Source organism: Diplotaxodon limnothrissa, linkage group LG20, assembly GCF_057381915.1.
Source record: "Diplotaxodon limnothrissa isolate DT_005_m linkage group LG20, D_limnothrissa_male_GT1.1, whole genome shotgun sequence".
Classification (NCBI taxonomy): Eukaryota; Metazoa; Chordata; class Actinopteri; order Cichliformes; family Cichlidae; genus Diplotaxodon; species Diplotaxodon limnothrissa.
In genome coordinates this window covers 24600132-24626379 of record NC_140615.1, presented here as the reverse complement: position 1 = coordinate 24626379, position 26248 = coordinate 24600132, and the positions used below count along the sequence as shown (strand labels likewise).

Below are 26248 nucleotides of genomic sequence, written 5' to 3'. Positions count from 1 at the left end.
TATAAAAATTGGTGTATTTCAAAAATAAAACTATGAAGACACTCAAAATAAATTTCCTGTGGTGGGAAACTATTTTGTGCAACTTTTTTGTATTTACAGTTTTGAGGGATAAGCCTCTTAAATTTCTCTAACTACAAATATATGTTAAAAAATCAAAAACGATTTTCAATTTTTTTGTAGTTTATTGCACTTTTTTGCAATTTATGTAATTACTATGCACTTAATGGATACATATTATTAAAATCTGGGCTATAATGGTTGTATTGATGTATAGCAACTTGAAATGCTCCCAAAAATGGCTCCACAGCATGTAAAAATATAATATAAGCTCTGGCGGACTTGGTTCTATGGTAGGTCTTAAAGGGTTAATGTCTCAGAGGAAGACTAGAGAATAATTTCTGTAGAGAAATTACATCAAAGCTTCCCTAGGAGAGTTCAAGCTTTGCTGAAGAATAAAGGCGATCATGACTTCCAAGCTTGTTGTCAATAAATGCCAATAAATTAATAAATCACTTTACCAATTTATCATTTTTCAAACAAAATATAAAGAAGTGAGGCATGACTTTGTAACCACAGTACAGTTTGTAAAGGCTTACAAAAAAGCACATTTGAGGGGAATTTTAAGCAAAGAGAAACTTTCCCAAACTTCCAAGAGTTTGCGTTTCAGGCTTGGGGAGTATTAAAATGATAATCAAATGATGTGTGTTTTTGCACATTACACATGCACTTTATGAATACAGCTTGTTAAACAAGCTTACCTGTTAACTTAGAAGTGCATCCTCTCTGAAAATAAAAAAAATGGTGGCAGTGGTCAAGCTGACTATGTCTATCCTTTATAAACAGTCTATGCTTTTGGTCTCAAACTTGAAACTTCATCACTTCCTACTGTCAGCTCAGACAGGGTGCAGGCTTCAACATTGTGGGTGACTGTAGCTCAGGTGGCAGAGCAGGTCAGCCACTAATCAGAAGGTCGGTGGTTCGATCCCAGGCTGCCTCCTGGCTGCATGCCAAATGTCCTTGGGCAAGATACTAACCCCATGTTTGCCTACTGGTGGTGGTCAGAGGGCCCGGTGGCGCCAGTGTCCGGCAGCCTCGCCTCTGTCAGTGCGCCCCAGGGCAGCTGTGGCTACAATGTAGCTTGCCATCGCCAGTGTGTGAATGTGTGTGTGAATGGGTGAATGACTGAATGTAGTGTGAAGCGCTTTGGGGTCCTTAGGGACTAGAAAAGCGCTATACAAATGCAGGCCATTTACCATATCATAACGTAAAAAAACACAAATCCAAAGCTATTTTCCATTGCACAACAAATCCAGCTTTAGTGAGGATGAACCTCACAAAATGTCTAAATATTACACATAAACCACCTCGGTGTTATTTGCCTGTGGTCTGTTTGTTTATTTTATGGCGAATCATGGAAAGTCATGGTCCTTTCATGCTTCTGCACAGAGCACATTATCTGCTCATATCCAATAAATTCGCATTTGTTTACATTCCTAGTACTGCGGTTTTCAAATGATTGTTGCTGAAACATCTGAGATGACCCCAACATGATGGAGGGAAAACTTCAATTTAAAAAAGAATCCATAGCAAAACAATATCCCGATAAGTAAGGGATATCCACAAACACCATCAACAGTTTTCTTTGTGGTAGATTCGAGCGGGAAGTATCTATAACTGTAACTATACTTTATTTATATGGAAACAACCTCAAATAAGCTTTATGAATAACATATTAGAGCTGCTTCAGCATTTACCATATGAACTATATGAGTGATAACAGCTTGTTATTCACATGCGAGCATACAGTACAGCAAACATGTGGACACTAGAGAGATTTTTTTTAAACATCTACATGCAGATGGGTAATTTCCATAATATGCATGCCTTTATTTTTGTCAAGTTTTCCAAATAGAGTAAATTAAAGGCAATCTAACTTTGAGCAAATGTAAATGGCTTAATGGAGCTATCCCCTGTAATTGCTCCACTCAGTCAAGCATTCATTAAGTGCTGGGGAGGTTGGCTACCCTGTACTTTTTATAAACAAGTACAACTAATTTTCTCCTTGAGCAACTTTCACTTCAGATTTTCACCAATTTTACTTCTCAGATCTTTTCTAAGAGCCATAGAATGATAATATATGGAAGGATTCATTCTTATAAACAGGTCTTTGAAATGCATATGAAATTTTTTACATGCTTCCTCACTGAATGTCAACATAGATTTTATATATACTGTTTTTACTGCCTGTGGACGGCTGTGTTCAGACCAGCTTCATGTTGCGACGTATAGATAATACAGCAATTTTCTTAAGTTAAGTTAAGTGTGTCATTTGAAATATGTAATTAACTTTTCATGTTTATGGTATGTGGAGTATTGACACCCTAATAGCATCCATCCATGTGTGGGTCTGGGTCATGCAGGCAGCAGACAAACTAGGGAAACCTACACCTCCCGCTCCCAGACCACCTACTTGAGTTCATTCAGGGAGGATACTGGAGGTAACACATCCCCAGAATACCCCATCTAGGAGGGCTCCTTACTAGATGCCTGACCCATCTCAACTAGCTCCTTTTGATGTGGATGAGTAGCAGCTTTACTTTGGGCCCTCCTGATTGACCAGCCTCGTCATCCTATCTCTAAGGGAGAGCCCACCCAATCATTAGTGAATTGCCACCTTCTCTAGTGGAGGGGTTTGTTTGCCCTAGTGATTCCAGGAGCTGTGTGGACTTCCAAGGCAAACTGATGAGGGGCCAGATTTTACAGCTTGAGAAATAACAGCATGCTGTTTATATGCAATTTCATGATGTCACTGTTCTGACCCTTTAGGAGACTTAGTGGGAGTTAACAGGAGAAGTACCATAAGAACTAATGCTGGTATGTTGGTAATAGTGTCAGACACATTGTTGTTTTGTCTGTGCAATATGCATTACAAATAAACCTTACTTAATTTACTTTATTTTACTGTCCAGAAAATGTATACCAGCTCATACCGCTAGTTCTCTTAGAGGCGGTTAGGTGGATGTTGCTTTATTGAACTTAGCTGGAACTGGCGTCACACAGATATTCAAGCAAGGTTGTGATGCACTTCAGTATGTACCACTCATCCCAGAGAAGCCAAACTAACGGTCACAATAACCTAATGTCATCGGATGTGTTGTGAATCATTTCATCACTTCTAAAAGCACAAGCAATCAAATCCATTTCGGCCCCTTTTCACATCCCTGAATACAATAAAAACTGCAGAGCAAACACTGCAGACTGCTCCAACTGAAATTACAAGCTCTCCATCCGATTAGTTCTCTTTTTTAACTTTCTAAAACAATTGCTTGTTTACTGCAAGAGCCAAGATGACAGCATCTTTATTCAATGATCCAGCCATCAGGAAATTATTGTGTTCATCGTGTCTGGCCTCTTGTCATTTCACATCACTCAGCAAACAGTTTACCTGCCCACACAAAGAAAAGCATTTGGCCAAAAGCCTGAATGGTCCCCATAGTTTGATGTCATTCACCATCTGTGCTGAAGGCAGAACCTCACTACAGCCTTATAGTGAAGAGACAATGAAAGAGGTGAACCTGGGAGGTTAATGTATACTAATACTTTACACTACACCATCAGAAAGGAACATTGGATAAAAAGGACAAAATTAATGGGGCGTTTTTTTTCTGTAGGTAGCAATAGACAAGCCTTTTAACCCATAAATAATTTTTGGTTAAATAGTTTTGAAAGAAAAGGGGTCTTCAACTTCAGAGCAAGTTACAGAAAACAATACTTTTATATCTAGCCAGCAACTTTGGATTGTGTCAGCTGATTGATGCTTCTTTTCCACATTACTCAACATTTTCAGCTAATTAATGTTTAAAATGTAAAATGGTAGCTTTGACAGAGAAAGAATTTTTAATTGTTTCTGCTCTTTATGGCTCCGTATTAGATTCAAATTATGGGGGTGGGGGGGTACTGACTAATTACAGCCATGTTTATTCACAGTTACATTCTGCAGTTTGAATGCAGTTGGAAAAATGAACATAGTCATAATTAAAGTGGAGCTTTTTTTAATACTTTGCAAAAAAAAACACTTTAGAGGAAATTCCTGCCTGAAGTCTGAAACCCAGAGAAACCTGAAGGATGTTTTTCTTTCTTTTGTTTTTCAGGCCTTTCATTCAGCTATCTTCAGTTGTTTATTCTGTGGGTCGTCCAGCCTTTGGCTTTGTCTTCGGAAATTAAAATGCACGCTGAACTGGGTTGAGATTCGGTCCATTGCGCAGTAGTCCACTTCTTTACCTTCACAAGGTAAAGGTGAGGTAAGGTGAGTCAGTAAACAAATCCAAATTAATATTTTAGGTGAACAGAATCCAGCGAACTCTATCCTATCACTACTTTAGAAAAGTTTCCCCCACATCATAAGCACTGTGTTCTTCCCGTAGGCCATTTGGCTAATCAGAAAACAGTTGGTTTTGAGGCTGGTGGGCATTAAAGAGCTGAGAGCTGATATTGCCTCCTTCAGCACACAGAGGCTCAACCACTGGGCCAAATAACATGTAGTATGATACAAATAAAGATTTTTTTTTTTTTAAAAAACCTTTGAATAAAGTAAAGCTCTGGTAGAATCCCAGAATGAAAATATAGAGGTAGAAATGAGCATGACCTTTCTCTAGCAATATACTGGTGTATACTTGGAAACAGTGTTTGTAATTTCAGGCAGTGTGCTTCACTTTCATACAAGAAAAAGATATGAGAGTTAGAAATACCAGATACTTGAAAATATTAAATTATGAAACACAAATTCAGCTCCAGTTGCAAAAGTATAATTTGGAGGAGGTGTTTTAGTTGCATGAAGCTGTTAGATGTTGCTTTTAAAAATAACAATAGGTGTTGTTGTCATGGTCCACCCATCCTTCAGGTGAGGACCTGCCTTCTAGCATTCTTGTGTCCTTTTACTCTCTCTTGCTCTCCTCTCTCTGTGTAGCTGTGTGTGTGGCTGGCACTAAGCACTCTCTTAGAGGAGTGGGTGTGGTCCAGGGAGGACTCATCACAAAACTTGCTCTTCTCTCCACTTATTGCAACTTTGTCATTGTACTCATGTTGTAGTATAACTCAGGCCAAATACTTCTGCTTTGCTGCGCTCACCTTTTGTCCTTACCTGAGCTTACCTTCTCCATCCTGTGGTACCACAATAATAACCTGCCTGACCCACTCTCGCATTCCTTCAGTTGGAGACCTGTCTATCTCTGGTCTATGGAAAACTGGAAGCTTGAACCTGTGCTGGAAAAGTAAAAATACCCACATGAATACCTACCTAAGGGCATTTACCTAATTGAAGTCTTTGCTTCTAGAAAAACTGATCTTGAGCATAATCTGTTGCACTTAGCTGAAACTTGTTAAAATCATTCATCTGTGTCCTGCATTTGAGTTCCTCAGGTTGCACTTTAACAGTTGTTCTTAATGAGCCAAATTAGCATGGCCTGCTAATTTTAGCAACTTGAATAAAAAATAGAAAACAGTGTTCTGTTTTTTTTTGTTTTTTGTTTGTGAAAGAAAAGAAAGAGTCCATGCTGCAAAGTCTTAAAATACAGAATATCACTCTTACAACAGTCTGATGCACACCTGTTAAAGATGTCCACTGAACGTTTGCTAGCTAATTAGTCACTGGTCAGTTTGAGGAAACGGTTACAGGTACTGTGTGAGAGCAATGCTAAAAGAATGAGCAGCAGTATGAAGTTGGAGGCAGAGAACAGTAAAATAAACCATGATAATCTGATAATCCCCAAACACAACATAACAAATCTGAATCTATATGGCATGGGCATCTGCTGTTTTTGACCACAGCTGTCTCTTTGTTTGAGGAGGGATGATCACTTAAAGCCCCAAGCAAAGTCAGATCGAGGCTTATTTTGAGAACAGCAGGAAGTGCAGCATCACCATCTATAGGCTGGTACGGCAACGACACTCTTGAGCCTTAACAACAGCTGCTTTTTACACAGTGCCTGCTCACCCTGCAGACACACATTGTGCCCACAAACACTGCTTTCAGAATCAATTACTCACACACCACAGGTCACATAACAGTTCATTACTGTTCAACTACCAGTGATTGTTCAATAGTGAGCCTATTACAGAGATAAACCTCTGCCAAGACAAGAGGAGAACAATTAAGACATTTTAATGATGCTTTTAATGTAGATGAAGAGATGAGTAAAAATAAGTAAATAAAAACAGATGACGTGGATGAGAAAGAATAGGTGAAAAAGGTAGGAGAAAGATTGTAATCTGTTTAATAGAGAAGCTGGATTCTAAATTGTTATTGATCAGCTGTATTATATTAAACTTCCTGACCTTTAATCTCAGTATCTCTAATATTCTAATGATCAGTGCTGTTTCCTTTGTAGCAGAACAACATTTTTAAAACTCCTAAATGAAAGAAGCTGCATGTTTTTCTCCACTGACTCATACAGGTAGTTCAGTTCAGCAATCTCTTCGATGGCAATTCACTTGAGAGACAGTCTGCAGCGTTAAAGTCTCTGCTGTAGCTAATTAGGTCACACTTGACACACCTTTTCATATCTTTCTCCGTGGCAATTATTCTAGCAGAACCCACTCGTGGTAAACAGAAAGTTTACTCTTCGACTTCCTCCAGTTTTTAAATGTACTTTTTCGTTCCTTCACTTTCTTTTTCCATTCAGGTCTCCAGATTCCAAAGTCTGCCTCCTCGGTGGAAAACCACCACACTTACTTTAGGTTTCATCAGATGAAAATTGAGTTGTTGGAAAGAACATGAAAGAAAACAACAAAATTGCAACAACACAAAAAAAAGCTTCCGAACCAAAGAATCACCATGCCCTCATATAGATAACATCCATGCAAATGTTGACCTCCTGCAGCATTTTTACAGAAATACAGAACGGTGGGTCATGAAATCATTTAATTTTCTTCCAGCCTGAATGCAGCATTGAAAGAAAAGGTCTCCGTTGCCTCTCTGAGATTTGCGCTTGACATTTGAGAAACATATTGCATTCTGTTTTTTATGGTTTCTGCAGTCAACAGACACGAGCTGTCTCTGACAGTTACACTTTTTGTTTAATAAAAAAAACATCACATGCAGGCTGTCTGTGGAAGGATAGAGAGGTAAATCTGTATCCAAATAAGTGCAATGGCATTACTATTAGGATCCTTTCCTGAATGAAAAGTGCCAGTGCAATAAAACATTTGAAATGTGTTATGGTATGTGCTTTAGGTATCAAAGGTAAAGGACTATCTGATGTGATTATTCTAATCGGTTATTCCGAAGTACCAAATCAGCATAAAGTAAAGCATAAAGTCGGCTAGCTTAGTCCACCGATTTCCAACCTGATTGTAAGTCCCCTCTAAGGGTCACAAGTAAATGTGGGAGGTCACAAGATGATTAATGGGAAAGGAAACAAGGGAACATAAACTGTTGCCGTACACATTTGTATTAATTTTTGAGAGTTTTTCTTACTGTCTACCACTGATTACCTTCATAATAGAAACACAGCTATGAAAGAACGCATTGTCACTTTCATAAAGTTCACTTTTGCTATACGCACATATACATCATCTTTCACAAGGCCCCATTAAGCACTGACCTGGTGACTAAGATGATATATCATCTATCTGATATTGGTATTGTACTTTTCCATCATGTGAATGACACACAGGCTTTGCTGCCAACGTGAATGGATCCATTCATTCTTTTGTCATATTTGAAAAATGACCACTCATCATAAAGACTTACTGAAACCTTGGGCTGCACTTAATGACCACTGAATGGTTCTCGGTGTGTCTGATAATTTGCAGCAGTATTCAAATTGACATGCACAACTTACTGCAACATGTTCGCCATTAATGATGACCAAGAGCTGTGCTTACTCTCTGCTAGGTGAACCTGAGTTCCAGTTGACATAATAGAAATCACTACAAAAAATGCACAGATAAGTGGAGAAAAGAGCAATATTTAGACTCATTGGTTAACAAAGTCCTGCTGGGAACCCTCAAGCTGATGGTTTTTGCCTCCACCAGAAAGCGAAGGACAAGCGCACTCATACACTAGCATTAGTCACCTGGTAAAGCATAATCATTTATCCTCCTTTGGGACTCTAATGGCGACCATAATTTATTAAATCAACACCATATATTACTTCAAATTTAAAATTAACATACACTCATCAGGAAAAAATGTTGTATGGTTAAAGGCTAAGGAGAAACAAGTTCTGTTTAAGTACAGACAAATGGACGTCTTCTCGTAATCATCAGAGTCGCCTCCTGATGGTCATTAGAAATAATACAGGTACTTCTGCATTAGCTTTACTTGTCAGACCCTGACGTTAGCAGTCTTTTAGGTGCAGTCTATGGGAGAAACCTAGGGCAGAGAAGTCTAGCTAGACAGCACCAAGGATGTAATAAGGAAGGTAAAATATGTTTTGTAATTTAAATGTTGAACCTATAGAGGCTGGACACAGTTGTGGGCATTGATAGTTATTTGTCTTTCTGAAGTAACCCCGTGATGGACCGGTGGCCTGTCCAGGGTGTATCTCGAGCTCTTTCAAAGCTAGGATAGACTCCATGAGTATGGATGGATGGATGTATTCCTTTAATATTTAGGGGAGCTCAAATGTGTGCTCATAAACCAGACCGAATGGCTAATGATTACTGGTATCATGTCTTTATCTTTTATCTTTGCTGCTGTGCGGTGTGTAGCGCCCAGATTGTGAAAAATCCAAGTATTGACAGAGCTGAATTATCAGACAGACATTATCTACATTTATGTGAATGCTGAATTCTTCTGACAGGCGTAATTAGCGTCTATTGTTGCAGTGAAGAGAAGGCTGACAGATGATACTCGCGATAACACTGTTATCAGAGCTGTTAATGCAGTCATTATGTAAAAATGATAATGGCTTTTATTTGTCATTGCAGAAATCATTCAAAGAGGTTTTTCTTGCTAGAAGCTTGCTCATTAAGATGTTTTGCATTAAAGAGTTAAATAATGTGTATAAACACAATCATATTTCAGAGAACTGTAAAAAAAGACTGAAACATGAATATGTTATGAGCCTGAGAGCCATAAATCAAGCAAAAGACAATGTAAGTGTCATAATGTTGAATTATTTCAGAGAACTCTGTATGTTTGATCAATGCTTTGAATCTACCATGAAAACGCATTTCCCTCTTCAAATGCTCCCCGCAGAGCGTGGTCTCGCAGTGAAAAATAAGAGAGAAAGAGCGACAAGAGAAAGTTGGCTGGCAAGTACTGGCTCCCCTGGCGTCTTTTCCAGAACACAGCCAAGATGGCCATATTGTGTCTCTAAACATATCGAATGGTTGGCACTGTGACAAGTCTGCCTCTGTGGTGTTCAGATTTACAGAGTCAGCACGACTGTGCTCCTTCATTCCCAGGTCACCACATGCAGCAGCCAGCAGGGAGTCTTGGTTGTGTTTACTCTACTGCTGGATGGCAACTGTCATTAGTCTTTTGGCTGCAACGTAAAAAAAATAATAAAAAAAGAAGGATTGATTACTTTGTTCAAAGTTTATAAACTAAATGCATCTCCGCTTCTTTCCAATTCATTAAGCTATATTGTGACAAAAGGTTCCTGCTGGGTTGAGGCTGAGCTGTTTCTATATAATCGCATTTGTCCCCAAGCTTGAAGGTTTCACCGAACTCTTTCTGTGTCTGCACAGAAGACTTACAAACACTTTTCAGTGTGTAGTTTTGTTGCTTGCATTCACCAAATTCATTCATAAAATGAAAAAAATATTCTGCTAGAAAAAAAAAGCATGAATGGTTTGGTTGATAAAATGTCAGAAAACTCAAACAAATCACAAGATTTGTCCGGCCAGCATAGAGAGCCACAACACTGAATTAAAGCTCATATTAATTGCTTTACATTTTATAAAATGCTTACATTTTACAGTCTGCAGCTATTTAACAGTAAATTGTACTGAATCAAAGAAAAGAATAATTGATTCTAAAAGTAGTATTTTACATTTACTCATCAGTTAAACTACAAATCCTTTCACAGGTTTGGTTAGATTTAGACTACAGAAGGACTGGACTGAAAGAGCAACAATCTGAAACAATAAACCACTCTGAAAAAATCATATGTATATGGACCTTTGAGGACCTCTTATATATTGCCATTTTTTCCCGCAGAGGATAGTTTCATAATCATGAACAACTTGTTAGGTAATGACCAGGGTCACAGCTGAGATAAATTAAAAATCTTTAGTCTCCTGTGGCAAACAGCCCGTGCATCCACCCTTACTCTCTCCCCTGCAGACTTCATAGCTCTGTGAGTCACCACCAATAAAGTGACTGATGCTAAAAATGTCATATGCTGTGGGAGTGTCTGGTTGGGCGTGGTCCAGGTTCCTGTCATTTGTCCCTGGGAGTGGAGTTGGCCAGCTCATCACCTGTTGTCAATCTCCGGGGCTCCACCTAGAGGGTTTTTAAGCCAGCACGGCCTGCCACTCCTCGCCAGTTCGTCCTGCTACCATCTGTGGTAAACTCGGCCTCCTCTGAGCTCTGACTCTGTATATCTGGACCTTGGGTTAATATGTTTTTGTTTCCTGTATTCTTCAGATTCTCCACCCATCGCACTCACCAGTAGTGCTGTTTTTGGTCTCCATCCTGTCCTCCCATCTGCTCGGAACCCGAGGATTATATACTCCACTTCTCCTCAGCCTGCCCTTCAGTCTGTATTCTCCATCTCTTCGAAATCTGGACCGGACTCTCCACTCTTGACCCTCTTTGGAATACACCCCTGGCAGCCTTTTCCCCGTTAAATGACTAGGGTCGCCAAGTAAGCCCAAGACTATTCACTGGCACTCCGTACCTTTGTCCCTTACTCGTTTGTTTCCCATTCAGTAACATTTCTCCCCTGTGTTTACAGAAGTTCCCGTTAGAAGTCTCCCCGTGCTCTACGCCGGTTTCTCCGCCCACGGATTTCCTTTAGTTTTCTGCGTATGGTTTTTGTTAAACCCAGTTCCGTTCACGTTTTGTTCTTTTCAATAAATTATACACAGTTCTAAGCAAATTGAGTCTGCTCTTGAGTCCACCGCATTCTCGTCCGTGACAAAAAATGACTGGTGCTGTCATTTGTCTTGGGATGTCTCTATACAGCTTCTATAGATGGACCATAGAGGTTGTATCTTATTGCTGTACTGATTTATATTAGATTGCTTATAATTGTTCATATTATTTTATGAGCGCAGCTTTCATATACGCTGTGAACCCAAAACATGAGAAAATACTTGTCAAAGTCATCCAGTACAAGACCATAAACTTCCAGCTTATGTGAGCACAGAGCTGAATCAGCAGCTCTCTGACACTGCGTGAACAAAAACGAAGCATTAAACTTTTATTTGGTATTTATTACAGAACTGTTATGTTGGGGGTTCTGCTTTTGTGGTCACTCAGTGTATATTCTATAGTGAATAAATACAATTTGCCCACTTTCATAAGGAGACCATATAAAGAAGCTCATGCTGTCAGAGACAATTACTGCTATATATTCCCATATAAAGCTGTTATCTCTAAAGAGTCCAGAAACCTTTTTGTCTATGAAACAGAAATGGCTTCTCTCTCTGGGGCAGTGAATGTCTATTTTTTACGACAGCTCTGCAAAAGAAATGTCTCTGCAACACACACCTACACAAACAACATACACACACACCACACATTCCTATACACACACACGGCAAGGATTTGACAGCCTTAGACGCATACATCCATTACCGACTTCCCAACAACAGCCCTTTACAGGCAAATAAAGGGTATTTGTGTAAAAGCTGTAAAAACCTGTCACACCTCCAGTTATGTGTGTCAAGCTCTGAGCAAAAAGAAAGAAAGAAACATGTCCAGCGGGAGATAAAAGAATCGATAAAGGAAAGAGAGATAGTGAAGAGAGAGAGAGAGATTAGCCACATATGTGCTGTGTACTGACTGGGATGCAAGCAGGCTAATTGCTCGGAGACCAACATGAGGCACTGGGATGAGAGGATGAGGAGCGTCAGCCTGTTGGATCGATTGTGCTGGTGATATGTGAGTGTGTGTGTGTGTGTGTGTGTGTGTGTAGGAGAATAATGATCAGTTACTAAGCACATGTACACAAATATGGAAACAGTATTCTGATCATTCACTTGCTTTAGTTACATCAAAGTAAAATTACCACAATGTATTTACATTTAATTTAATGCAGCCACTGCTGGTTGTTTGTCTGTCTATCTCAGCCAGGGCACACTTAAAATATATATATTTTTAATTTTCCTGTTTAAATAAAGAATAAAGGTTTTTTTTTAAACTCTCTATTGAAATATCTGAAAAAATATATATTTTTCTGTTGTCTATTAATTATATTAACTATAAATTTAGCCAGCGCAGAGCTACCTTGAGCTTGCATTATTCCTAATGGTCAGCAGGGGGCAAGTGTTCTGGTTTCAGCTCCCTTACCTGACTAGTGATGTGTCGGTCACGAATGGAATGGCTCTTAGAGCCGGATCTTTGACGTGAACGACGCGAACCGGCTCCTTATCGCGAGCCATGGGGTTTTTTTTTCTTTCTCTCACCCTCTCTCTCTCGCACTTGTGCTTTACGCTGGGCAGGGGGCGGTAGTTACACTCAGTAGCACAGGAACAGAGCAGGAGGGAGAGACAGAGAAAGAGCCAGGGACAGTAACGTCACATTAGAAAGGTATAGTAATCATCCACAACTAGTATTTTCAGTTGCAGATGATAAAGGATTCAGAAAGTTTATTCATGCAGGCCCATATGACAGAGAATATGCATGTTCTTTTAGTTTTCACATTATAATTTATATTTAATTGTGTTGTGGTTTGCAGTGTTTTGTGTTGTTGCACTTTAAATTTGTAAAAGGAATAAGCTGAAAATTTAAATAGTTAAAAGTTGAATTGTGAATAGTTGATTTTTGTATTATTTGATTTATTTATTACATTTTATGTGTTGAGCTTTTGTTACCTAGTGGCTACATAAGCCATCAAGTACCAACGACCGGATTTGGTGTGTGGTAATAACAGGTAAATGAACTTTTTTTTAAGGATTTGACTATATATGAATGCTTGTGTATAAATACACAAACAATACACATGTGCTTTCATGCTTTCAATTGTGTAATTTAAGTGATCTAGGTAGCTCTGTTTTGGAAGTTCAGTTCATGCTAGAAATGTGTTTTGGAGTTTGTATGTGCTTTTTGGAGTTTGTACGTGTTTTGTCTCTAGGCACCGCATATATTTATATATAAACATATATAAATAAAACCACTTTTTTTTTTACATTAGTAATTCCTTTTGTGCATAATTTTATATTATTGATAATAATAAATTAATTAAAGCAACAAAACAACCTGAAGAGCCGGTTCGGAGTCGAAGGAGCCGGATCTTTTTAGTGAGCCAAACCGAAAGAGCCGGTTCTCTAAAAAGAGCTGGAAATCCCATCACTATACCTGACCCCGGTAAACGCTTTTCTCAGGATTTCAGTTTCGAACGCTACTTTCAAGACTTATTTACAGCATTATGTTAATTTTGTAAACTATACGGCCTCATATAGAGTGGAAAATGATAAAGAATCACTTGCACATGAACTTTGGGAGTTCTTTCATTTTGCTGGTAACATACAGCCTGCTCTGAGAGATTGCTCTTCATCATAGAGGGCCCACAGCTAGAGACATGTGGTTCGCTTGTACATGGGAATTCCGGCTCTTTTTAGAGAACCGACTCACTAAAAAGAGCCGGCTCTTTCGGCTCCCAACCGGCTCTTCAGGTTGTTTTGTTGCTTTAGTTAATTTATTATCAACAACAATATAAAATTATGCACAAAACGAATTACTAATTAAAAAAAACAAACGTGGTTTTATTTATATATGTTTATTAATAAATATAATAAACTTTTATTTATTCAATACACATAAAATGTAATAAATAAATTATAAACAGAAAATCCAACTATTTACATTTAAATTTTTAAATATTTAAATTTTCAGCTTTTTCCTTTTAAACAAATTTAAAGTGAAACAACAGAAAACACTGCAAACCACAGCACAATAAAATATGTGCAAAAAATATGCAAAACAAAAAGAAGATGCACTTTCTCTGTCATATAGGCCTGGGATGATTTTTTGGGAGAGTGTTTTCCTCCTTGGAATTGCATACATAAGATTCACTGCATGAATAAACTTTCTGAATCCTTTATCATCTGCTACTGAAAATAGTTGTGGATGATTACTATACCTTTCTAAAGTGATGATGTTGTCTCTTGATGTTGTCCCTGGGTCTCTTTCTCTGCTACCTCGAGTGTAACTACCGCCCCTTCCCCTCTGCTCAGCGCAAGCACAAGGCTCATGTGCAGAGTGAAGCAGAAAAAATGTGCGGCTCGCATCGTTCACTTCAAAGAGTCGTCTCTAAGAGCCATTTCGTTCATGACCAACACATCACTATTGTACACCCACTGCAACTGGATGTATGTACTTTGATTTCATCCGACGCAGTGTGTGCTCATGAGTTCATAATAATCCAAGAGATTTTTGGCTACACCCGTAAGCTAAGAAAATGGTGAAAGAATAATGGAAATTCCGAAAAAGTTGACATGTGGGAGTCCAGGCGGATCAGTCAAGGCCCAGTGTTTCTGACATCCAAATATTTGCATTGATGAATTCTTTCTGTTGTCACACAAAGGTCCTTACAGAGTTCACTTGTACATTTTCAATCAGACTAGCTTGCTTTTTAAAGGCTTATGGTGGACTCTTGTTGTTTATGTTTAACTGTATTGACATGTTGTAATAGTATTTTAATTTCATAACAGTGACAAGCAAGGGTGTATCTGGGCTAAATGCTACCATCGCCTTATTGTCATAAAAGCAGGTCAGACACATAATGGTGCGCCTTACGACTTTGCTTGTGCATACCTGGTTACGATGACAATGAATTGCCAAAGAGGTTTTTAAGCTTTTAATTAGGAACTGATGCCACGGACCAAAAGTAAAATTATAAAATAGAAATTGAGGGAAAAAACTCTTGAAAAAATTGAACTTACCAAGTGAAAAAGACCAGAAGGGCTGGTGCTTGAGCACCACCTGGGGTCCATCTGAAGATTTTCATTGGGAGTGACCAGAAGAGAAAGGACTAGAATTAGTATATCACAGGGACACAGAGAGGCAAGGCTGAGATGGATTGGGCATGTGCAGAGGAGGGATAGTGCATATACTGGATGAAGGATGTTGAAGACGGAGCTGCCAGGCAGAAGAAAAACAGGAAGGCCACAAAGAAGATTCATGGATGTAGTGAAGAAGGACTTGCAGAGGATGCTATGGCAAACCCTGAAAGGACCAACAAAAAGAAGAAAAATGTTTTAAAAAATCTATTTTTTAACCCTAAAGTCTCAAGTATTTAAAATGAAAGTTTAATACAGTAACTGGTAACATGGTGATGTGACTGTTTTGCTTGTAAAGACTGGACCGTGCAAAACTACAGATTGAACGTAATTGCAGGTAAAGGTCAGGCACGTAGAAATGTATTTAAAAACATATAAAAGAATATAAGTAAAATGAACATATAAAAAGTAAAAGTACTCTTAATGGCCCTTTTTTCAGATGGTTTCACTTATGTGCACAATTTGTGGGAATGCATTTTATGTAAAACCTCAGTTTTTACAGTAACCCGTGAGAAGCTGAAAGTGGAATAAAAAAATATTTATTTTCCTTCAAATGTAGTGGAGCAAAAGTACAAGAATGCAAATGGCCTCTGATCACACATTGGCACACAAATGGTGACAGAATTGCTATGCAAGACGCCGACCTTCCCAGTGGGAGGATCTCGGGGTTCAATTTCTTGCTCAAGGACACTTTGACAGGAGGAGGTGTTGTCTCCTCAAGTACTCCAACCCTGTGATTAATAGACAACCTCCAGAGCCGAGGTTTCCCCACAAAGTAACAAGTTTGGTTGGATTATATTGGACGGCTTTACCTCCTTCACCTGTGACAAGTGACCGGCACCACCTCTGTCAGATGACAATGGAGATTTAAAAGTCATGTGATGAAGATGACTCTTGAATATTTGTCAAAGACAAGTAAAATGTGAGCTGTCAGTGTCATTTGTTAACCACCAAGCAGTAGGCCTAGACAAAAAAGCATCATTTACACTGCCACCATGAGCAATGAGAATTGGCTATAAAATATTCCACTTGTCATCCTCATCCACTTAACTCCATTTCACACATGGATCAGTTCTATCAGTGGCAGCTCGTCCTCATTTAAAACCATTAATGACTTTCCTGCAGAGAATTTAGCAGGATGGATGAGATTACTTTGTCATTTTTGCACGTGTGTATGCGTGTTGGTGTCCTATTCATTTGCTCACATATCTATTTGAAGTAAGTGTTTAATTATTGTGGTGTTTGAGCCCCTGCTACAATGTGCTCTGTCAACATTTGTATTGAAATGAATGATGAAAGATTTAGCACATTAAAAAAAATCACATTAATATTGGCTTTTCCTTTTGTATCCGTTTAGGAAGACCCTGATTGTTATTCATCATCACTTACCTCCATCTCATGCTTAGCTCAGTAGTGGCAATAGTAAAGAGGATGGGGAGATTGGGAGTTTGGGGGGAAGTGGGGCGGTTGGGGTAATGACAGCACACAAGCTACAGCTGGGCAAACATAGGAGGTGCATTGTGTAAGCTATCTAGTGTGTCACTGCCTCTTAGTGGTGGCTACGAAAGCTGCATGACTGATTCATCTTTATTAAAAGCTCATCCCCTTCCTAGTTTCTGCGACTACGTGTGCTTCTGTTAATTAAAAGACCATCAAAAGGGTCCTTTGGATATCTAATAGAAAAAAATAGAGCATATGCTTGAGCTCTGGTCCTGTAACCATCAAACTCCCAAAAATAATACATATGTTGTTTATATGTACACCACAGCATTTGTAATGCCTGTCTCTCTATATATATATACATAACAATACTCTTAAACAGGGGTGTCAAAGTCATTTTAGTTCATGGACCTCGTAAATACATTAAAAGCTTGGGCGCGGCTCCTTGGCTAAACAGTCTTACTGCATCGTGATTTCTCAGGCAATTGAAAACGTCTTTGTCAATAAGAAGGCTATAAAGCTCACAATGACTTAAACCTCTGGTTATTAACAGCTCAGGCCACCATTCTCATGGCTTGATCCACGGATAACACCTTGAAAAATGATGCTTTCTAATATAAGAGGATGGGAAGATCAAAATTTAGGCCTTAGTTCTCTGCAGTTTCACACGTTGGCAAGCGGTCCAACAGACCAGTTCTATCACATGGACTATATGTTGATTGATTGATTGATTGATTGATTGATTGATTGATTGATTGATTGATTGATTGATTGATTGATTGATTGATCGATTGATCGATTGATCGATTGATTGATTGATCATACTTTATTCATCCCGAGGGAAATCGGGTTAAGGCTGCCAGCCGTGCCAGCGCCATCTTACCCTTCCAACCATACATACATTACACAAACATCACATGGGGAAGACAGGTCAGAGAGGTATAACAATGGAAAATACACAACATGAGGAAAGACGAGGAGAAAAAAGATCTCCCCCCAGACTGAGCTCCAACAGGGAGATGAGTTTGAGAACAGAAAAAAAACACCTCAGCGCATACAAAAAGCACATGACTATCAATACACCATGGAAACACAAGACAAGCAACAGGGGCGGGTCCGGTCCTGCAGCATATCTGCGCTGGTCCAGTCGACCGCCATCTTCCCCGGGAGGGGACAAGCATCAAAGGCATTTGGAAAGGGAGGGGGGATGGGTGTATATCAGTGTTGCACTCTCCTGCTCTAAATAAACAACATAAGAATAAATTCAAACTTTAGTAATGCAATAATCCTTGCAGGAAAATCCAGAAGGAAAAGTTAGAAAGTTAGAATGAGTCTAGAAGAAACCAAAATGTGCATGTGTATGATTTTGAATTTCATTATAATTTAATATATTGGAAATACAAACAGACATATAATTATAAAGGAAAATGGATAACACTGTAACAAAAACAAACTGGAACAGGAACCGTTGCCTGCGACCCATGCATGTAAAGAAAGTTGCGTTAATCCTATCAAATTATCAAACCAATAATCCATCAAAATATGGAGTGTGCTCCCTGTTTCTGTACTGCAGTCCTCTAGGATACGTCTATAGTTTGATTTATAGAGGCCCTGGGCTGTATGCGGCACATGTTCCTCATCATCAGTGTCACATCTCACATTAAAGAGATCAAGCAAGCGAGAAAGCGTTATTTATTTTTATAGCGCTTTTCACAGACAGGAGTCACAAAAATGCTTTACATCAGGCAGGAGTTTGCTGAGTGATGGAAGGAGAGATTCGGCTTTAAAGTCTTTGATGCATGTTTTCTTGCCATCATCAGCTGCTAAAGAGAACAGATGCTTTAAAGCAGCCCCATTATCCACGTGAGCTTAGATTGAAGACAGAACAATAAAGTGACCAAAACTTTTTTTGCATGGTGAATGCTAATTATGTATTCACTTCCTAGAACGGGGGGGGTCTTAGACCTAAGGCGCCGGCCTCCCGTTACATTTCAAAAGACTCAAATTTTCAATTAATTTGCAGTGACCATCACAAAAGTATAATAAGCTTTTCAAATGCTACCAGCACCATCTCCTATTTTGATGAGTCTCTATTTGATTATCCCTTTCAAGATTATTCATTTTAGCAGGAGATGTAGCACCTTACTTTGATCCATGTCCTCAGGCACAAGAAACCTTGTAAAACCCAAAATTGTTTGGGCGGATCATAAAATAGGATGAAGGGATTCTCCTGTCACCGCGGGGAGTTTTCTTGGGTTTATGTAACACTGATGTGTTAGGAGAGAAATATCACTCTCTCTGTTTCAGCCCACTTCAGCCGGGATTAATTTTACCTTTCGGATAGAATGGAAAATGTACAGTACAAAAAAAAATTTAATTAGCAATACGCTTAATCTGAGGTTATTTAAATTCATTTAATTCAACTGAAACCTCTTATCCAGAGACATCCAAATGAGACGTGTGAAGTGGCCATCCATAGCACACCCTGTCATATTTCTAGCTGTTTTATGTTCCATGTTCTAAAAGTTTGGCCATCTTGGCTTTGTTCCATCATCGTAAAATTAATCATGTCCTGGTTTAAAGCCAATACTTTCTTTGTACTACTCATGCAGTTCATTTGATAACTGGTTCCTGGAAAATTGATATTTAAATCGATGGATTCAGTAAGAACTGTGCAGTGGATTAGAAACGATAGCTACAGATGTTGATCCGACAGATATTGATAATCAAATGTAATTATGGCAACGTGGCCAGTCAAAGAGAAAGTATATACATGTGTACAGTACAGCAGCACGTTCAGCAATATCACCTTACATCTGTACATTTCTATACGTCTCTGTGTAACACTCACACTTGACAGTTAAAGGGATGTGGGGGAGTGTCTGTTCCTGGGGGCATGTGAGATGACATTTGAGGCAACATTCCTGTGGCTGAAAATGGGTTTAATTTATCTTGTCAAAAGTATCAATAAAACCAATATATAACATTGTTCTGAGTTTCGTTATCACTGTCAGTATTAGCAGAGCTAACTCGCCACATGGTAAGAAACACTACAGGCACTGCTACTGAACGCAGGCATGCATGGAGCAATCATATCCTCAGTTTCATTACATTTTTTCATTGGGTATTTGTTTAGAATACCTTATCTGTAACATACACATATGTTACATACATGTTCAGTGAAGTAACTGAGACTCGATAGTAAAAAGAAGAGCTACGTCTACGTGTCGTAATGGTGACATTGGAAGAACCTTCAGCTTTCAGGCCCTTCTCCCAGAACCAGCTCCCAGTATGGATTTGGGGATGAGACATCCTCTCTGCTTTTTAAAACCTTCGTTTTTGGTAAAGCTTATAGTTGGGACTGGATCAGGCGACCCTGTATTCACTCTTAGTTGCTGCAGTAGGCCTAGATGGCTTGAGCCCTCCCATGATGCCCTGACTGTTTCTTCTTCACTCACCTCTTTCACCATGTGTTCATACACCACTCTGCATTTAATCACTAGTTATTTTTAATCTCTGGCTAGCTACCACAGTATGTTTTTTTATCCTCTACCCCTCTCCTCACCCCCAGATGGCTGCCCCTTCCTGAGCCTGCTGCTGCCCTAGGTTTCTTCCTGTTAAAAGAGAAGTTTTCCTTCCCACTGTTGCCAAGTGCTTGTTCAAAGGAAGTTGTTTGATCGTCAGGGGTTTTTTCTGTGTTATTGTAAGGTCTTTACTTTACAATATAAAGCCCGCTGAGGCAACTGCTGTTGTGATTTGGCGCTGTATTAATAAAACTGAATAGAATTCAAAAGGAAATAATGTAACCTTTTAAAATACTGACATGTAGCAGGTTATTATTTTTGATCATTGTTTCGATACAAAGTAATAAAACTCACATCTTTGCCTCTCCTTTGTTTGTCTCTCAGCTCTCAGTTCCTCAGGGTGTATCTTTTCTTTTCCCATAAGTGTGAAAGGTATATTTCTGTACATTCTTTTTTTATATCCTTTTTGGATCAGGTATACCCGTACCTGGCATACCTGTTAAGCAAGAGCTGGAAGTCGTTTGTCCTCCTGGATCCATATTTTCCATCGTTTCACAATTCATCAATAATATTGTCATCTTGTATTCCGTGTATACTATCAATAAATTCTGTTCGTGTGACCTCTGCTGCATGTCTGAAGGATCCATCCTCTTTCCCCATTTTCTTCCAAAGATTCCTTCCGATTCTTTCCTACTGGAACTCTCCTGGGAATCCTTTGGGTTTCCATGATTTTTTCCTCAACCGAATTGGGGGTCAGATTATAGACCGTGTCATTTGCTGTACAGATTGTCGAGCTCTAGGGGGTAACAGTAGGAGGTGTGATTCCTGATGTCGGTGTACTGACTAACAAGCTGCTTGTGCTGCATTTTTTTAATGTCTTTGATAGTGCAAACCCAAACACACTTAAGTTTTTAGATTGCTAGACTCTTGATTTATATAGTTCAACCCTATAGATATCAGATAAAAACACAATTTTCATAAAAATGACAAAATAATGACATGTCTGTACGTGTCATGAGGGGGGGGGGGGGTTTGGAGTGCATGATCCTGTTCAGTATATCTGAGTTTACTCAAGCTACACTTTAACAGATGAAAACATCAGGGGGTTCACTGCCTTTTAAAAGACATACACTGCCCCCCAGTGGCTAAAGGTTTTTTATGACTTTACTTACTTCAAATAGCTCCAAAAACTGTTACCACCTTTAGAGGGCCCCCTTGTCAAAGGTATTGTAGCAGATTTCCCCTCCGTTTTCTCTGCCATACAGAAAGATCAAAATACTTCATATTCTAAAGTATGAGACAAACAAATTGTGTGATTGGGCTTGTTGTACTCAGCGAAGAAAGGATGAGATTTAGTGATGTGACAATATAAGAAAGAGCGTAAATGCCATTGTGTCCATTCACAAGCAGCAGGAGCAGATGGCATTTCAGAACCAATCACCATTTCAGATTCTATTGCCCAATCAGTTTTACATTTATATGTAAAGTAGCTTTCTGTTCCAGCAGACCAACAGATGGCTTGAAATGTAAGCTCAGGGACACTTATGTAAAGACTTTATGACTTCTGGTTTCCCATTCCAAACCAAAAACAGGTTTTAAAAATAGCAAATGGAGGCAATGGGCAGACATTACGACACGTAATGTGATTTTATCTCATGACAGTGGAGAAGACGTAGTGTTTAATGGCTTGAAATATTGGGTGCTCCACTCGAGAATGTAGTTTTATTTATTATTTTTGTTGTTTATTGCCACTTTTGATTTACTCCATATCTCAAATAGACAGGGGTACTCAGGAGAGTTAGAAGTATAAATAACATAAAAGGGCTCCTGGGCTGGATTTAATGCAATAGTCTCAAGGGAACTACATATGAATAGTTCATATGTATTTAAGTCCACAGGTAGTTATTAACTTGCTTTTGGGGGTGGTGTTTTAATATAATATGTATGTAATTTAAACTTTTTTACAGTGTATATATAAGTGTATGTGTGCGTGTGTGTGTCACACATGGTGACATGATGAAGAGAGCATTCAGAAACTATTTTTGTTTTATTTGTTTTTTTAATATATTTCTATTTATTAGGTAGTTTATTATCTAACAGCAGAACGGTGCAGTTTAATAATACATCTTAATTTTCTTAATGTAATGTAATGTAAAATCTATGCAGTACACAAAGTAAACAATGTGTAAAGTGCATTCACTGAATCAGAATTTCAGTGGCTCAGTGTAATTCCAGTAACTGGATCAAGTAAGTTACAATGCATAAATATAGGCTTACTTTTATTAAATTCCACCACAGTATGCTGTTGATTTGCACTGTTGCCTCATGTTGGGTAAATTGGCCATAGATTTCCATTTGTCAGCAGCCTGCAGTTGGTAGTTTATCCACCTTGGACAGACAGCTGACCTGTCCAGAGTGAACACTGCCTCACACCCTATGGTAGTTTAGATGGATGGATGATATTGTGAAATACCTTCAAATTTTTAACACAACTGGGCAACCGTTTCATGAGTTGCAGAACAAACAAATGGTGAAGGTACAGTTAAACTGGATACAGATTAACAAAAATATTTATGTTACCAGTGCTTTAACAGCTGTAATTGAGTGTAAAGCATGCACTTGATATATTGAAGCTGACATAACACAGAGAACTAAAAAATCTTGATATTTCAAATAAATTTGTCTAATTTTAATCTTGTCTACTGACCTAAAATAAATAAGCCAATGGACTAGGTTGTTTTTTTCTTTATGTAAACCCTATACCATCTTAACAAATGATGAAGTATCACCACAGTAAGTGCCTTCATTAAGGCACCTTTTTATATGCCTTTGCTCAGATATGTTTCTGCAGATAAAGGGAAGTCAACAAAGAGAAAACTGCTTCTTTCCTGCATATTTTTTTCTTTTCTTCTTACCACATATTGAGATGTTCCAGTAGATTAAAAACTGATCAGTGGAAGACAAGTGAAGGAAAATAACTGCATACAAAGAGGAGCGATTTTGTTTGATGAACAATAAGTTTGAAAAAAGTAAAGAAAAAGAAGCCACTCATTTAATGGCCCTTTTCTTTGGTTTAATAAAACAATAAAACAGACATTCACATTGAATACAAATCAAGTCTACAAAGAAACAGCACTTCCTTTGCTAAAAAAAAAAGTTTTCCAGTTTCACTAAAAACCTGCTACATATACGTTTCTGTTGTGTGCTACATTCAGATTAGTCCTCTAACAAGCGTAATTTCTTTATATCAGAGTGCAGCAGTGCATCCCACTTCACACCTGCAATGCTCGATGAGTAAAAAGCCACATTTGTCATGTGCTTGGTCAAAGTTCCTTAAGGCATTTATATGTGTATATATATATATATATATATATATATATATATATATATATTATAACCTGGATGTCCCAGGGTCAAAATGGGAGACGCCCCCAAGGGTGGTGGAGAATGACCAAGCTAAGATCCTGTGGGACTTCCAGATACAGACGGACAAAATGGTGGTGGCTAACCAACCGGACATAGTGGTGGCAGACAAACATGAGAAGACGGCCGTAATGATCGATGTAGCGGTTCCGAATGACAGCAAGTCAGGAAGAAGGAACACGAGAAGCTCGAGAAATACCAAGGGCTCAGAGAAGAGCTCGAGAAGATGTGGAGGGTGAAGGTGACGGTGGTCCCAGTGGTAATCGGAGCACTAGGTGCAGTGACTCCCAAGCTAGGCGAGTGGCTCCAGCAGATCCCGGGAATAACATCGGAGATCTCTGTCCAGAAGAGCGCAGTCCTGGGAACAGCTAAGATACTGCGCAGGACCCTCAAGCTCCCAGGCCTCTGGTAGAGGACCCGAGCTTGAAGGATTGACCGCCCACAGGGGCAAGTGGGGAATTTTATTTTATTTTTTTATGACATCTTCCATCTATGGCACGAAAAATTTAATTCTCTCCAAACCAGGAGCAAATTCCACTGAGGATTGTTCACATATCTTCACCAAACAGTTATACAGTCATAACCCTCATAGCCAAAATACTTTTGATTAAAAGTGTAGATTAAAAAGGCTGACTTTTTACATCTTTACATGGCACTCGTGCAGTCACCTTTTGTGCTATACATTCTCTTTAGCATGCACTGCACTGTGCCTAACATGCATGCAAAACAGCAGAATCACCAACAGAAAAAAAAACAGTGAAAGTAAAGAAAAAAAGAAAAAAAATCCTTCTCGCTTTAGAAATAAAATTATTTTCAATAGCCACAACAGACAACTTATTTACTAAACAGAACTATTGTCTTCATGCACAATGGAGAAGTAACACAAAATACAGTGTCTCTGAAAATACTGTTTACAGTTTGTGCAAACACAATAATGCTCCTTATACTGACTTTCTTCGTAAATGAGGGAACTCCCGGAAACTATGGCCAAGTGAGATCCTGCTTCCTGGCGAAGTTAGTCCAGTGTTGTCCCTGGAACTTGGTGAACAGCCCTGAATCCTGTAGGAAACTGAGTTGTAATAAACAGAATTAACGTGGCAGCCACGATGTTCACTGTGGGACATAAGAGGGCTATCGCAAATCTCTAAACGGTAGCACATGCAGGAACAGAGGGAGCTAAGGCTCGACTCCTGTCTGCTTCTGCCTGCCTTTATCTGGAAATGCAACCTGTGCCTGCAGGGGCTTTTTCGTCTTTCCTGATCCACCGGAGAAGAGATGAGGTTGGTGCGACTGGTTCCTTCCTCCATCGGGAGGAAAAGTGTGCTATGGCTGTGCACCATGTTGCTCCTGTTCCTCTCACTGTGGCTATCTCTGCTTTGTTCCCCTAAAACACCAAGGCCCAGGGTCCCATCCAAAAGGCCTCTGTCTCTCTTCATTGAAGCCCTTTCTTGTGCATCCCGTCGCTCATCCTCAGTGTTCATGGTGAGAAAACGGAGCACCACTAAATTAAGAAATGCCCCGATAACAGTTAATCCCACCAGAATGTACATAAAGCTGAAAGCGACATAGGGCGTTTTCTCCTGGAGGTCCTCTTTTTTCTGCAAAGCCACAAAGTCCCCAAAGCCAATTGTGGTGAGTGTGATGAAGCAGTAGTAGTAAGCATGGAAGAAGCTCCATCCCTCAAAGTGGGAAAAGGCTGCGGCGCCCACACACAGTGTTCCGATGCAGGACAAAAAGCCCACCAGGACCATGTTCTCCATGGACACCTCAGTGCGTCGAAAGCCCAGGCATTGTTTCAGCTTATGTAAGAGATAGCGGACAAATGTGTTCATCCTCTCTCCCAGGCTCTGGAACATAACCAAAGTGAGAGGAATGCCGAGTACAGCATAGAACATGCAGAAGATCTTTCCAGCATCTGTTCCAGGGGCTGCATGTCCATAACCTTAATGCAAAGAGATGGAAAATGTAATGACACTGTGACGCATCATGAAGCAACGCTTAGTTGGTAAAACATGGAGCAACTGTCTATTTTTAATCAACACGTCATTAAAACCAAGCCTCAAATATTGCATTCTTGCAGAAAAAATAATGTTGTGCTGTGAATTACGAAGCAAGCAAAGTGACACATCACCCGTCATTTCCAAAAACATAAAATAAAAAAGCAGAAGAAGCCTTACATTGACTTACCAATGGTAGTGATTACTGTTATGGCAAAGTAAAAAGAGCCAGCAAATTTCCACTGTCTCCCGGCGCGATGGGGCTCAGCTTGCAGCACTACTCTCTCGATTTCGCGGTAGTCGTCCTCGGAGAAGCGGTACTTCTTCTTCATTTCGTTGCGCTTCTGCTCCAAGATGCGCCGACGGGAGCTCTCCGACTCAGACTCCAGCGCGTCAAACACCGCGGCGCCCACCAGCAAGTAGGAGAACATGCAGAGGATGAGCGACAAGGTCCGGACGTTTTGCTTCTTCATTCTCGGCATCGGCACGGAAGTCGGAAGCACGAGCACGGTGTTACAGGTGGTACTGTTCTTCAGCTTAGACTCCACATTGGTTTTGCAGCCTGTTGCGTGAAATGTAATTTCACGAGGGGCGGGTGGGAAAATAACGCCTTTAACTCTTGACTGTGTTATGGTTCAGACGTCTTCTTTGTTTTTAAAACGCGCATATTTTCCTGTGCGTACCGAG

At 39.4% G+C, this 26248-nt stretch overlaps 1 protein-coding gene across 1 annotated transcript; it reads right to left on the bottom strand.

The window, feature by feature from the left end:
* Window positions 1-24505: 24505 nt before the first annotated feature.
* On the bottom strand, window positions 24506-26043 carry LOC146610984 (potassium channel subfamily K member 15-like). Its single transcript, XM_085344591.1, has 2 exons — window positions 25752-26043; window positions 24506-25506 (listed from the first exon to the last, which is right to left on the bottom strand). The coding sequence occupies exons 1-2, from the start codon at window positions 26041-26043 to the stop codon at window positions 24506-24508; spliced, it is 1293 nt and encodes a 430-aa protein (XP_085200717.1).
* Window positions 26044-26248: the final 205 nt, after the last annotated feature.

What these genes read in the sequence shown, in the direction of transcription:
- LOC146610984 (XM_085344591.1), bottom strand. Translation starts at nt 26,043, where the DNA reads ATGCCGAGAATGAAGAAGCAAAACGTCCGGACCTTGTCGCTCATCCTC. An exon ending in AACAGTAATCACTACCATTG is followed by an intron (nt 25,507 to 25,751) that starts GTAAGTCAATGT and finishes CTTTGCATTAAG; the next exon opens with GTTATGGACATGCAGCCCCT.